This window comes from Durio zibethinus, chromosome 4 (assembly GCF_047325235.1).
Source record: "Durio zibethinus cultivar Kanyao isolate XHJ-2024 chromosome 4, ASM4732523v1, whole genome shotgun sequence".
Classification (NCBI taxonomy): Eukaryota; Viridiplantae; Streptophyta; class Magnoliopsida; order Malvales; family Malvaceae; genus Durio; species Durio zibethinus.
The window spans coordinates 1,324,954-1,338,709 of NC_143165.1; the positions used below are offsets into that span (position 1 = coordinate 1,324,954).

The 13,756-nt window shown below is 32.7% G+C and overlaps 2 protein-coding genes across 4 annotated transcripts; both read left to right on the forward strand.

The window, feature by feature from the left end:
• The first annotated feature begins 945 nt into the window (after positions 1–945).
• Positions 946–5,406, forward strand: LOC111288095 (F-box protein SKIP16-like). 3 transcript variants are annotated; one of them, XM_022878857.2, is made up of 5 exons: positions 946–1,411; positions 1,781–2,491; positions 3,174–3,386; positions 4,294–4,400; positions 5,058–5,406. In XM_022878857.2, the coding sequence occupies exons 1-5, from the start codon at positions 1,196–1,198 to the stop codon at positions 5,134–5,136; spliced, it is 1,326 nt and encodes a 441-aa protein (XP_022734592.1). In that variant the 5' UTR covers positions 946–1,195; the 3' UTR covers positions 5,137–5,406. The 3 variants fall into 3 exon arrangements, with proteins under 3 accessions (XP_022734592.1, XP_022734593.1, XP_022734594.1); XM_022878858.2 differs by lacking the exon at positions 5,058–5,406 and adding an exon at positions 4,511–4,948; XM_022878859.2 differs by lacking the exon at positions 5,058–5,406 and adding an exon at positions 4,565–4,948.
• Positions 5,407–7,150: 1,744 nt separating this feature from the next.
• LOC111287228 (putative transcription factor PosF21) lies at positions 7,151–12,016 on the forward strand. Its single transcript, XM_022877605.2, has 4 exons — positions 7,151–8,127; positions 8,637–8,769; positions 8,975–9,059; positions 11,430–12,016. Exons 1-4 carry the CDS (start codon positions 7,541–7,543, stop codon positions 11,771–11,773), a joined length of 1,149 nt encoding a protein of 382 aa, XP_022733340.2. The 5' UTR covers positions 7,151–7,540; the 3' UTR covers positions 11,774–12,016.
• Positions 12,017–13,756: the final 1,740 nt, after the last annotated feature.

Consider the following 13,756-nt stretch of genomic DNA (forward strand, 5'->3'; position numbering starts at 1 on the left):
GAAGATGATTGAGCATAAATTTTTTTTTTCAATTGATTATAGTTTTCAAAAAAATTAAAAAACTAGCAAAACACTAAAAAATATTTATTTTTAATTATTAAATAAAAAATTCATATAATTTATTTTTCACCAAATAAAAAAATTTGTAATCCGATTGTAACAGATTGTTTTTCTAGTAATATATTATAAAATGGTTTCTTTGCAATTTATAAATACTTTAATAGTAATATTAGTAATACTCATAAATAAATGAAATTTTGATTATTTAAATAAATTAAAAAAAGATTTTATGGTTATTTTAAAATATAAAAAAACAAAATAAAACATTTATTCGTAGATGAAAAAACTGAAAAATAAATAAATGGAATTTAAATTTTAAATTCTCATTGTACTTAAAAAAATGAAATTACTATTATAATTTATTTTTTAATTAAATTTTAATCACTTAACTTGTGACATCAATTGGATTAAGGATTTTGTTATTTTAGTAAGCATAGATATATACAGTTCTCTTTATATAATTTTTTTTAATAAAAAATCTAAAATATATGTATTTGCAATCGATGAATCAAACATCAAAATAAGCATAAGAAGTATAAATAATATATTAATATTCATAAATTATTTAAATTTAATTTATATAAAATTTAAATTTAAATTAATTATTATTAAATTAAATTCAAATTCAATCACTTTAATTATTTAGCAAATTATTAAATATTTTAATATTCTATCAAAATAATTTATTAACTTAATTAATTTTTTATATTTTAATATATAATTTTATTTTTATAATTAAAAATTATTATTATTTTATATATATAAATTCAAATTCAAATTTAAATTTTAATATAAATAATCGAACTTAAAATTTAACCCGATAATTATTTTTAACAAACCTAATCCAGGAGTTTATATAATTCAACTTTTATCTTAAATGAGTTTGAAAATTAAAATTCGATGAAACGCAAACGGAGTTTCCAGCACAAAATTTCAAGTGGAGTTCGTGCTTGAGCTTTCTACTGTACGGATTCCATTGACTCGATTACGCCGTATGGATTGCACCCCTGACGAGCATAAAACCTTCATCAACATTGGAACCGAGTCCATAGTAAACTGAACAACTCTCTTTCTTACAACAGCAGAGACCAGACACATGCACTGTTGATTTAGTGAGAGAAAGTTGTGATTTTTGATGGAAAGAGAGGTGGGATTGGATGGGTTAGAAGATTTTGCTCTCCACATAATTTTATCAAAATTAGGTCCAGCTGACACTGTCAAGGTTTCATGTGTCTGCAAAAGGCTTAGACTTTCTGCTTCTGAGGATTCTCTTTGGGCCCTATTTTGTTTCCAAGATCTTCATCTTTCAACCCCTCAAGATCATCAAGGAAACCCTGCTCCTTCTTTCAAGGTAATTGGATTTTTCATAACAATTTCCAAAACCCACTTTTTCATCTATTCATTTCTTGGGGTTTTTTTAGTTATTCTTGATTTTCTATGCATGTTTGTGTTGATTGTTGTGGCTGTACTTCTTACTGAATTGGGAAAAAAAAAGTTTTCTGGGATCTGAGGCTAAAATTTGGAATCTTTAGAAGAAAAATGTAAAATTTATTAGGAGGAAAATCTTGTTTCTATAGGGTTGGATAGTGAATACATAGTATGTTACTAATCAATTTGAAAGCTCTAAAGAAATGTTTAATTTGCTTAAGATTGAAAGTGTCTAGATGATTGAATTCCATCTGGAATGCTTTTTATCTTTGTCTGTGTTTCTTTTTTCCAGGCAGCTTATCAATTATGGCGAGAGGCTTTTGCTATGTATCCATGGTCACTTGTTAAACGAGTTAAAAGATGTTGGGACAAGCTTAAAAAATGGTTGAGCGACAATTTTCCGGAGGCTGGGGCTACACTTAGAAGGGGTGCATCTGAATCTGATATTCAACAATTGCAGACACTTTTTAAAGTTAAATTGCCTCTTCCCACTAGGCTTCTCTATCGTTTTCATGATGGTCAAGAACTGACGGATAAAGAGCACTCACTGGGAATTATAGGTGGCTACTCTTTCCCTCACCATTTGGTTAATGTCTACTTGTTACCCATAAGTCAGGTCATAATGGAAACAAGAGGGTTCATACATCACCTAGGTTTTTTTAGCAGATCTAAGTACATCGTTATGGCTGCTTCTTCTACTTCTTACACTTATACTGAGAAGTTGTTTTTCTTAAACTGTACCAATGGCCAACTTTATGTTTGTACAAGGAGCCATCCTACGGATGGAGAAATGATTGAATGTGTCCCAAATGCTCTGGTTCGTTCTGTACATGATTTGCATGGTGATCAGCAGCAAGATGCCATGCTGCTGTGGTTAGAAGAACACGGTTGCCGCTTAGAAAATGGCATTATTAAAGTTCGTGAAGAACGAAATGTCCGAAGTATCAGTCTATTTCCAGAGGTTCCACCCCAATGTTCCACTGCTGTAACAAATGGTGTGCAGGTAATTTTATGCACAATACTTGTGCATGGGTTACTTCTTCTGGTACTTTTTTCTTTTGAATGTTTTTTCACCGAATTTTTTAGAATTAGTGTGTGGGTGGCTAGCTGAGTTCAGTGTCTACCAGTTGTGGGTGACTAAGCAAAAAAATTTCTGGTTATTGTATTTTGCTATCCATATTGGAAAGTATATAGTAATTTCACCTTTTAAGGGCAGAGGGTCTTACCTCCTTGGGGTTGCTTCAAGATGTACCTCCAAGTGAGCCTATGAAAAGATGCATATTTTCCTATAACTAAACAATGCTCGGTTTGGATGCTAAAAGCTGAGTGAGAATTTACCATTTCCTTCTTGATAGATTTCAAAGGAACTTGATGTCTGAGAATAAGTGAAGTTGGAAAAGCTTAACTTTTATTCTTCTCAAATTTTAATCAGTGTTGCATTTTGAAGAATTCTCTTTCTTTCTTGTCAGCTTTCTATCTGATATCAATAGTTTTAATTCTCTTTGCTCTAGTTTTTTTGCTTTTTGTGATTCTAACATAGATGATTTGATTACTAAAAGACCTTTTTGTGCTTTTGATGGAGTGTTCTCTTTCTTTTCACTGTTATAAATTTGCTTTTACCCCATGAGTAACAGTGTTGCGGTCTGCTTCATAATGGTACTAACAAAGTATTTTATCTGCTTCAGGTTCGTGCTTCTGCTGTGTTTGTTCCAGAATTTGCTGAGCCGGAAGCTGAGAAGTACTGGTTTGCTTATTCAATCCGTTTGTCCCTCTTGCCTGAGGGGTGCATCATTAATGGAATGACCTTCAAGTCCTGCCAACTGAATTGGAGGCACTGGATCATTCGTGCTAATGAAGATATTGTATTTGATGTTAATGGAGAGGCTGTCATTGGAAAGGTAATGACATACCAATTTCTCTTGTTTCAGTGTTTCCTACAGATACTGTGCCTGACAATTTTGTTTTCTGCTGTAAAGAATGGCAATTGATCATTAATTGGGATCTAGTTTAAATCCCATGGGAAAAATATAGTGGAGGGGATTTAGCTGTGAGTTATCCTTTGTCATGTTGATGCATCATTTTGAGTTCTTTATTCTGTTGCTGAAGCATTACATTTGTATTCCGGTATACGTCATAGGGTTTAGAATCTATTGTGATACAAAAATTCAACAGTTCAACGGGTGAGAAATTAATCATCTCAAAGTTTAGAATTGTCTTACTTTTTGTTTTCAAGGATTATGATTCTCTTTGTTGGCACTTGGCAGATTATTAAACAGTCACCTTTCAATCGCTACTTGACAATCACTTAAGTCTGTAAATCTATTTTCAGGAACCTTTGCAGGAAAATGAGTAAAAGAAATGTGCTTTCCTGGGAACAAAATGTTTTGCTTTCTCATGATTTTTCATATCACATAAAATTCTGTATAAGTTTGAAGGAGAACTGAACACCTTGAAAGAGTGGGAGAAAAACTATAGTTTTTCCCTTCTTTTCCTTTTGCTTAATTTTCCTGATAAAAAGTAGCCTTATCCGAAAATAAGCTGTTGAAATGATGCAGCTTTACTGGATTTCTTTATTAGTAAGCTGCATGAATGATAAAGATGGAGGCAGTAAACTAGGTAACCATCATGACACGAAAGGAAAAAGTCTCCTTTTTGCTTGCATCTTTTATAATTTTGAAGAAATTCCATCTTATTCTATCGACTATGACTAGACCTATGTAGTTTTTATTGTACATATATTATTAATATGAGTAATTGAGTCTCTGACATATGCTATAAATCTCATTTTTTATTGTGTGCTTGCAGTTCCCTCTGTTGCATCCTGGCGAAGATGAATTTGTTTACGAGAGCTGCACGTCTTTACCATCTTCTTCAGGTTCTGTCGAAGGTTCTTTCACATTTGTCCCTGGCAGGTATTCTGCACAAACTTTTAATTTGTTAAAGTCTATGTTGATGAATTATACTACCTTTGACTAACTGTCTAGTCACTAATGTTTTAACTTTACATGTGATGCCATCCTAGAAATCTGTTGAGAAGAAACGGAATGATAATTACATAACAATTTATATCTTACAGAATTGTTTGTTGGTAAAGAAAAGCACAAACTGCAAGCAATTCCTGCCTGAAGTGTTAAGAGTAATGTAGACGTGGCATAGGAAGTGTACATGTGGTTGATTGTTGGTTTTGGCAACAGCTTAAAAATTCTCCAAATAGAAGAGTAAAGAATTATTGATGGAGTATTAGAGTCCGGTATACCCACCAAATCGCATAGGTTTTACTTATGCATATCCGTACTAAGATGCGTATATGTGATTCTGCATGTAATCTGATCTGGATCTGTATTGTTCCCTCCCATAGTTTAATTGTCTTTTTCTTTTATATATTTTTGGGTTGTTTCTAAGATATTGTCTGCAATCAAAAGTTAAAGCTACTCTATAATAAATCTTTGTTCCCTGTTACAATGTTATTTACTAGAATAACTCGACCTCGTTTTCTTTTCCCTCTTCCCCCCCTGCATGGAGAGCAAAGAAACTTTGTAAACTGTTGCTCTTCTGGTTGTTCCTGGTAGGTTGGTGGACCCGAAAGGCAGTCCATTTGAAGTTCAAGTGGCACGGTTCCGTCTGCAGCAGCCGGATTATGTTTTCTGACAAACACTTGCATGGTCTTTAGGCCATTGATATGGCAGATGTTGTATCTGTTAATATAAATATGGAAGGCTTGTTTGAATGTGTGAACTTGAACCCCTTTTGCTCTTTATACATTGCCTGATTGCTTATCCTGAAACTGTGAAACGTTTTTTATATGTTACCCTACTCGCGATTGTGAATTGAATGGCTCTTGGTTTATATACTGGGTGTAATTAAGAGCGAAATTCGATTTGATAATGAATAAGTCGAGTTTGAGTTTCTTTTTTTTTAGTTAAGTTTAAATAGCTTATGAATAATTTGATTCTTATGAATAATTTGATTCTTTTGAATCGAGTTCGAATAATTTATGAGTAATTTAATTTAATTTTATAATCAAGTTCAAATAGCTTATGAATAGTTTGATTTTTTTGAGTCCAAGTTTAAATAGCTCATGAGTAATTTAACTTGATTATACACTTTAATTAGAACTAAAATTAATTCTGAAGCCTGATTTATTGTTCGCCAATTTCATTTTGACCACTAAACAAACTTTGAGAAAAACTAAAAAATCATCACCATCAAGTGGGTCCCAAAATAGCACACTCATTCCTATACTCGGATAACACCCAAATAATTCCCGTTTTGCTTTCACTCATGTTTAGTAGCCAGCCCACGCTTATGGGTTTAGATTTTACTGTACTTTTAATGCGTCGTAGTTGAGGTCAGATTTTGATTTTTTCTTCAGAAAAGAGATATGAGTATTAGATTATATAAATAGAGATGGATATAGTTTTAAATTTTATTGAATATAAAAATGAAGATGAATAATATATTTTTTGTTTTTATCTTATATTTGTATTATATATATATATTTATATATATTTAGTAAATAATTTTTTATTAAATAATATAAATTATTATTTTAAATTAATTAAAATTAATATATTTTTATTGAAAAATATATATTAATATATATTTATAAAAAATTATTTAAATATACAAGATAAACATAAAAAAATTAAAAAAATAAATTTTAGTTTTATTTTTTAAAAAGTTAAAAGTATGAGGATTATTCATATTTATTAAATACTCATGAGGATAAAAATAAATTTAAAATATTTGTTAGATATGAATTAATAATAAATATAATATAAAATTTTAAAAATAAAAAAAATATTTTATCTTATTCATATTTTATTTATTGACATCTGTATGATTAATTATAATTATAATAAAAAATTTTAATTATAAATATAATAATTTATATTATTATTTTTAATCTCATCAATTAGACCCTCAATTAATCTCCGTACTCAACAGTTAACGCTTGTTTACAATTTTCCAGCATAAACAATATTGTACCTCAGGACAACCAAGTAATTAAGTGCTTTTTCAGGACATTTTTTCCTATCTCAAATGTACAACACAAAATTTCAACATTTGTAAAGACACTCCTTTTTTTCTTCTCTACACTTATTTTTCTTTAAATTATCTTTAAATATAATTATTTATTTGTTTTTACTCATTTTAATTTTAAAATTTTCTGATATGCATATTTAAAAAATTTTATAACTTATAAAATTTTTACTTATTGAATTTTTATATCCAGTAAGTTAAATTTATAATTTAAAAAAATAAGTTGTGAAAAAAATCTTATATCTTAAAAAATTTTTACAACATTATAAAAAAAAAAAGCATGATTTTTTAAAATAATTATAATTGATTTTCAAATTGATAAAAAATTATGCATGTAAATTTTTTGATTTTTTCTTAATTTTAAAAGTTTTTGGATTTATAAATTTGAAATTTTTAAAAAGTTTTTGAATATATAAATCAAAAAAATTAAAAATTAAAAAAATTAAAAATTTTATTTAAAAATAATTTTAAAAAAAGTGTCAAGAGAAAAAAAAAAAGTATTGTGTTTAAACTTTAGAAAACCAAAGAAATATAAAAAATGGCAGAAAAAAAATATTTTTTAAAAAAATTTTCCGCTAAGGCTTTACTCTTTCCCTTCGTTTCTCATGTGATTTCCTTCGTTCGGTTCAATTCTCCTTTTTGTAAAAAGCCTGTCGTCAATTCCTCTCATTTCCTTCCTTTTTTCCCCCCTTTCTCAGTGATTGCCTTCCATTTTTCTCATTTATTTAATTAGAAGACCTAGTGCTATATTTTCTTCTTTTTTCCCGGAAAATCTTCCTTTGCTTTTGCTGTTGTTTCCCATTTTCTTCACCAAATGCTCAGTTTTTTCTTTTACATAATTCCCTTGTAAAGATCAGACCCTTGTTTGTTTTTACACCGCTTTTTCTAGTATTAGATCTTTGCTCTCCGTAGGGTTTCATTTCTGCCCAGTTTTTACTTCCAATAATATAAAAATTTGACTCTAATTCTAGGGTTTCCTTAGTTTTCGGGTATCATATATTTTCCTAAAATGGAAAAGGATAAATCTCCAGGCTTACCGCCACCGTCAGGTCGATTTTCAAATGCTCCAAACGCTTTCAATTTGAAACATGAAACGAATCGTTTTAGTCATGATATAAGCAAAATGCCTGATAATCCACCGAAGAACTTAGGTCACCGCCGTGCCCATTCCGAAATCCTTACTCTTCCTGACGACATTAGCTTCGATAGTGATCTCGGCGTTGTGGGGGCAACCGACGGGCCTTCGTATTCGGACGAAACAGAGGAAGATTTATTGTCTATGTATCTTGATATGGATAAGTTCAATTCTTCTTCTGCCACCTCAACTTTTCAGGTCGGTGAGTCGTCTGCGCCGGCTGGTCCAGCTGCTGCTCTGGTGGCTGCGGTAGGTGGGGAAAATGTGAGTATTGATGTTGGGTCTTCTGAGAAGCCTAGAGTTAGGCACCAACATAGCCAGTCGATGGATGGGTCGACGAGTATTAAGCCGGAAATGCTTATGTCTGGTTCGGAAGAGGTTTCACCTGCTGATTCTAATAAGGCTATGTCCGCTGCTAAGCTTGCTGAGCTTGCTCTTATTGATCCCAAGCGTGCTAAGAGGTATTCTTTTTTCTTTTCATTTCAAATCCTTAGATACGCTTAGTAATATTGTCAGCTTCTTTAATTATGAATTCAGTTAAAAGATTATGTTTTAGAAGGAAGGTTTGCGTTTTTTGCAGTAAGTAGTTTGGGATTTTACTTTTTCCTATAATTATTATTTTAATGACAGACAAGTTTACTTTTTATGAGTTTGGTTATTAGATTTTGGAATGAAAGTGTGATGTAACTCATGACAGATAAGAGTTATATGGGTGCGTTACATGTTAGTGAAGGAATCATGCTCCACGTAATGTTGTAAATCTAAGAATTAATCCTTTTAGTGTCAGGTTGGGACCAGTTACATAAAGATTTAATGGCAGAGAGACTATGAAACTAGTGCAATTGCCTATGCTATAGTTGATTTTTTTATCTCTGCATGTTTGTGTCTCTTGATAATTCTCCTCCAATTTCTTTTCGTCCATATGTTTTTTGTTTTGACACCACCTTTTCTTGTATTTTCCATGTAATAGGATCTGGGCAAATAGGCAATCTGCTGCAAGGTCAAAAGAAAGAAAGATGAGATATATAGCTGAGCTTGAACGGAAAGTACAGACGCTGCAAACTGAAGCAACATCACTCTCTGCCCAGCTGGCTCTATTACAGGTAGTTGCATCAGCTCAGTACCTTCTCCTTGTGTGTTTGTTAAATGGTGTCCAGATCCAAGGGTTCTGTTGGTTATATAAATATATATTTATTCCTGCAGACCTTCATTTTTTTTTATTTTTACTTTTATGTTTTTGTGTTCTTTTTATTTATTTAGATCTAATGATTCATTCATTTGACTCTTCTCTTGCTAACTTATGGACAGAGAGATACCAATGGTCTGACTGCTGAAAATAGTGAGTTGAAACTGCGGTTGCAAACAATGGAACAACAGGTTCACTTGGAAGACGGTGAGCACCTCTTGAAAACCTTTCTTTAAATGCCAATCTCTTTGCTTTATTGCTTCTTCTTTCCTTATTATTTTTTGTCTGTTTTCCTCCTCATCTTAATGGAGAGACATATTATGGGCTCTATGATATTTATGATGGTTGGACAGATTTTACATGTGAGAATTTGGTTGGATAGACACTTGGAGAGAGATAAAATTAGATTGAAGCTGCAACAAGTTGGATTTGTGTTCTTTACATACATACCATTCTAGAAATTCAATAGTAGGGGGGGGGGGGGGGGGGCTGTGTGTATGGAGGGAGTGAGAGAGGAAGGGAGAGGTCTGCATGTTAGTCTTTCTTATCGCAAGCTGGGGGCTGGTTCAAATACTGGTACAGTAGGCATTTGGTCCCTGAGATACTACCCATCGTTTTAACATCCTGTAATTTTGTCCTAAATTTATTATATCCTGATATGGATCTTATATTTTAGCAAAGAGATAGTATTTTTGGGAACTTCTTCTTGCTCCTAATCTATCATCATAAGAGTGCAATACGATGCTTCTCAGGCTTGAAAATGTTTTGGAGCAACAATTTTACCTTTTGCAAATACAGCATTTTGTCATATGTTAGAAAATGCCCTTTGATGATACGATTAACAATGCTCTTAAAATAGATGTTTCAATGCTAGGATTATATATGTGCTTAAATTGTTATTTGGAGTCAACTGTGAATACCTGTACAAAAAAGAACAGGAATAGTATTTGATTGAATTGAAACATTGATCTTATCTCTTTCTTTTTTTTTCTCTTAAACATGAAAAGGTTCATTACTGATAAAAATCATGAGTAAATAATTGTTTATTGGCTTTGGTCCAACTACACCTTCTTAAATGCATTTAAGTACTTATGCTGCTTATTCCCTCGTTTGTCATGATGGAGAAAAATGGCCAAGATTTGAGATTATGTGGCCATTACTATGGATGTCAGCATTTATCTGTATAGGGTCAGTGGTCACTGTGCAAGACTATTTTATCTTGGCTAGACTAGAACAAGCTGTATGCAATTGATTACTTGGTTGGGAATAGGGTTTGAGACATTTGAGATACTGGGGGTTGGTATGTGGTATAAATGCCATACGAATTGGGATAGTAAGATATGATGGAATTGAGTTGGTTTTTATTACTTTATTAGTGACATTGGGCTAGTAATGGTAAGTATTTGTCACATTAATTGTTAAGCTATATTTTGGGCCTAAAGAAAGAAAAGGGTAACTCATGAGCTACGGTTTGGCAGTTTGGATGTTGATGAGATAAGTTACCAATTCCTTAAAATTTCTAAATAGTTGGGTTGTCTCTGATTTTGACATTGAGATTTGAAACTCCAAAGATGGATTTTAATGGTTAGGTATTTGATGTCACTTCACAACTTGAATAATATCAAACTTAAACAAATACACATATTTTGAAGGATTCTAAGACTCTTAATTGTAATTCGAGTTGGACTCCAGTCAGAAGCGGATTATTTTTTATTGTAATTTGCAGCTTTTATATGAATTATCATTTCTTTTATTTGAGATTCTATATTAATTGTTTTGTCTCCATGGGTTGTGGATGCATTTAGCAGTTGGGAGCAGATAACATAGCTGATTTAGGATATTAGTGTTTATGTATATGTTAGTTAATGGATCAACCATGTGATTCTGTTATGTTTCTAATTCAATTTTTACTGAAGGCATTACTTTTAGAGGAAATAAAATTCACTGTTTATGTTGAAATTGTATTTAGGGTGTATTTGAGCGGGCTGAGTTGAAAAAGTGCAAACCTTAGCTTGGGCTTGGGCTTGGGCTTGAGCTTGAGCTTGGGCTTGAGCTTGAGCTTGGCTTGAGCTTCACTTAGTTTCATTATTCAAATTTGGGCTCTGCTAACAGTTTGACTTACTCTATCTTGACGCCATCAGGCTCACTTAAACTTGATGAGAGAAATACTTGACCTCGTTCCTTGTGGTGTCGAGCTTGTCTTGTGCTCTATCAAATCAAGTGTTATAACAAGTGAAGAGTATTTCTTGGAGCCTGAGTAGCTTGCAAGTACCCCAATTACAATATTTCCCTTAGATATTCATATTTAACTGATCTTATGGGATTCTCCTAGCTGTGCGCCTTTTGTAAACATGTCTTATACTTACAGTACCTGAGATACCTCTGTGTGTATAAGGATGTTATTTATTATTCAATGTTATTGAATGGCTCTCAAAGTAGGTTTTCAACTTTTGGCTTGCATATCAGTTTGGAATATATAAATGCTTCTTGTTCTATCATGAGCACCCCACTTATGTTTGCGCTGCTTTTATTGTTGCCCATATTAATGATGTTTACTCTGTTTTTCTTATTTGATAGCTTTAAATGATGCACTGAAAGAGGAAATCCAGCATCTGAAGTTGCTGACTGGCCAATCTATGCCAAATGGAGGACCAATGATGAACTTTGCATCTTTTGGAGCTGGTCATCAGTACTACCCAAATAATCATGCTATGCATTCTCTTCTAACAACACAGCAGTTCCAGCAACTTCAGATTCACTCGCAGAAGCATCAGCATCAGTTCCCACTACATCAATTGCATCAGCTTCAGCAGCATCAACTGCAACAGCAAACAGGGGAGATGAGAGTTAGAGGATCCGTGCCTTCCCCCAATCAGAATGATGGTTCATCTGATGTCAGCTCAACCGCGTCAAAGGATTGAGGAGTTAGAGGCCCATAGTGCCAGGTATTGATGGGTCTTTGCTGTTGTTCAAAATCTAGGTTGCAACCCATCATTAGATAGGACGGATTTCTTCATTTCATTTGTTTGTTCACATCTCTTCAGGCGTTTCTATATAACAGTTATGTCTAGGTAGTTATATTTAAATTATAGTTGAAGATTGAACTAAAAGATATATATAATATCATCTGGTATACAACAAATAAAAAAAATTTAGTTCTTTCATGTTCGGCTCATTCACTGTTGATGCCATGATGAACTGATCTTCAAGTTCAAGGTGAACAGAATGATTAGTAGAATCTGGTTGTCCTAGAGTTTGATAGCTGCTAATAGTCAGAGTCTGCACCATGTTTAGATCTTGATTTTCTTGATCATCAAAATTCCCAAAATTCTGTTGATAGGTGGTTAGAGCTCTACATCCATTCCATTCATCAGTGTTGGCTTGGCTTGGCTTGGTTTGCTTTAGGTTACTCTCTCAACAGTCAACACAAACTTTCTTAGCAGTTGGAATTGAGAGATATCGACATCTCTCCATCATTGACCTATGAGATTTTACACTTCTTCGTTCTTGGATTCTACTTCATATCTTTCTTATTCATCTCACAAATAATATGATCATTGAAAATGTAGTGGCTTAAAGGAAAATGCATTCATCCTTGTCTTATGCTTCGATAAGGCCAATATCCATGCTCAGCACTACTGTCAATTCATGATTTACGATTCTTCAATTTGGTGAAAACTTGTCGAAAAATAGTCCAAAGCTCTTTGTTTTTACCGTGAATCTCACTTATTCTAAGTGCCTGTTTGGTGTGATTGAATTTATCACATCATCAGTTGTCAATTCTAGTGAAATTTATTTAATATAAATTTTTTATTAATCACAGTTACAATAATTTTTTTTTCAATCGTGAATATAATAATAATATTATTATTTTCAATCTAATCACAATTAGTTTCATCGTCCATATAAAAGAAGCCTTGTCTTCTTTGAAAACTCAGGAAGAAAGGGTTAAACTTGCTTTTTTCTAGTCGGTTCCCTTCTATTGCATGGGGTTACTAACAATGAACTAACGTGAACTCCAAAAAAGCAATCCCCTGAAAGTTTCATAGATGAACTCGGCTTTCAATACCAAAATTCAAGTCCAAACCTTTATTATTCTGAATTTCCATAGCTTTCTATTAAAGCCTGGAAAAACAAGACAAGTTTCATTGAGACTGATATCTGTAATGGATTCAGCACCCAAAATCGGTTCGCTGATGAAGAAGCTTGGACGAAGCAAGCCCAAAAATTCCTACAATCGGATGGAAGAGGCTGAGGACGCCAAAACCCTTCGAGCTCGAAGAGGGTACGTAGCATTGTACGTGGGGGTAGAAGCAAAGAGATGCGTAATTCCTATCAAGTATCTGTCTTCTCCAGCGTTTCATGAACTGCTTATCCCATCGCAAGATGATGATCTTGAAACCAAGATTGATGGGCCTGTTACGATCGCCCGCACATCCGAGAGGTTCGAACAGATGTTGAAGGTTGCCTAGCTCCATTGATATGAAACAAGTTTTGCCATGCAACCCAACAAGAAGATTGCCAGGAAAAAGATTGAGAGTTGATGGTATACAAGCGATTCTTGTTGCATTGGATTGAAGTCATTAAAAAAGGATTTGGTGATGATCTATCTTTAAGTTCATGCAAAACTTGAGACATTAACTTTGTGCTTTGTGAATGCTTTGGTTGATTTATTTCTTTGCTTCTTTATCTAATTTCCCTGTTTATGATCCATTCATTGATTGCATATGCAGCAACTTAATTTTACCATATACAAATATCATAATTGGCAGTAAGAACATTGCATCAGAGAAAAAAAAGTTTTCCAGTTGGTTACTGATTATTTAAAAAATGGCTGATTAACTGAGTCGGTCGAAGGGCTGCTATAAAACCAACCCAAGTCTGTCTTCATTCAAAATTGTAAA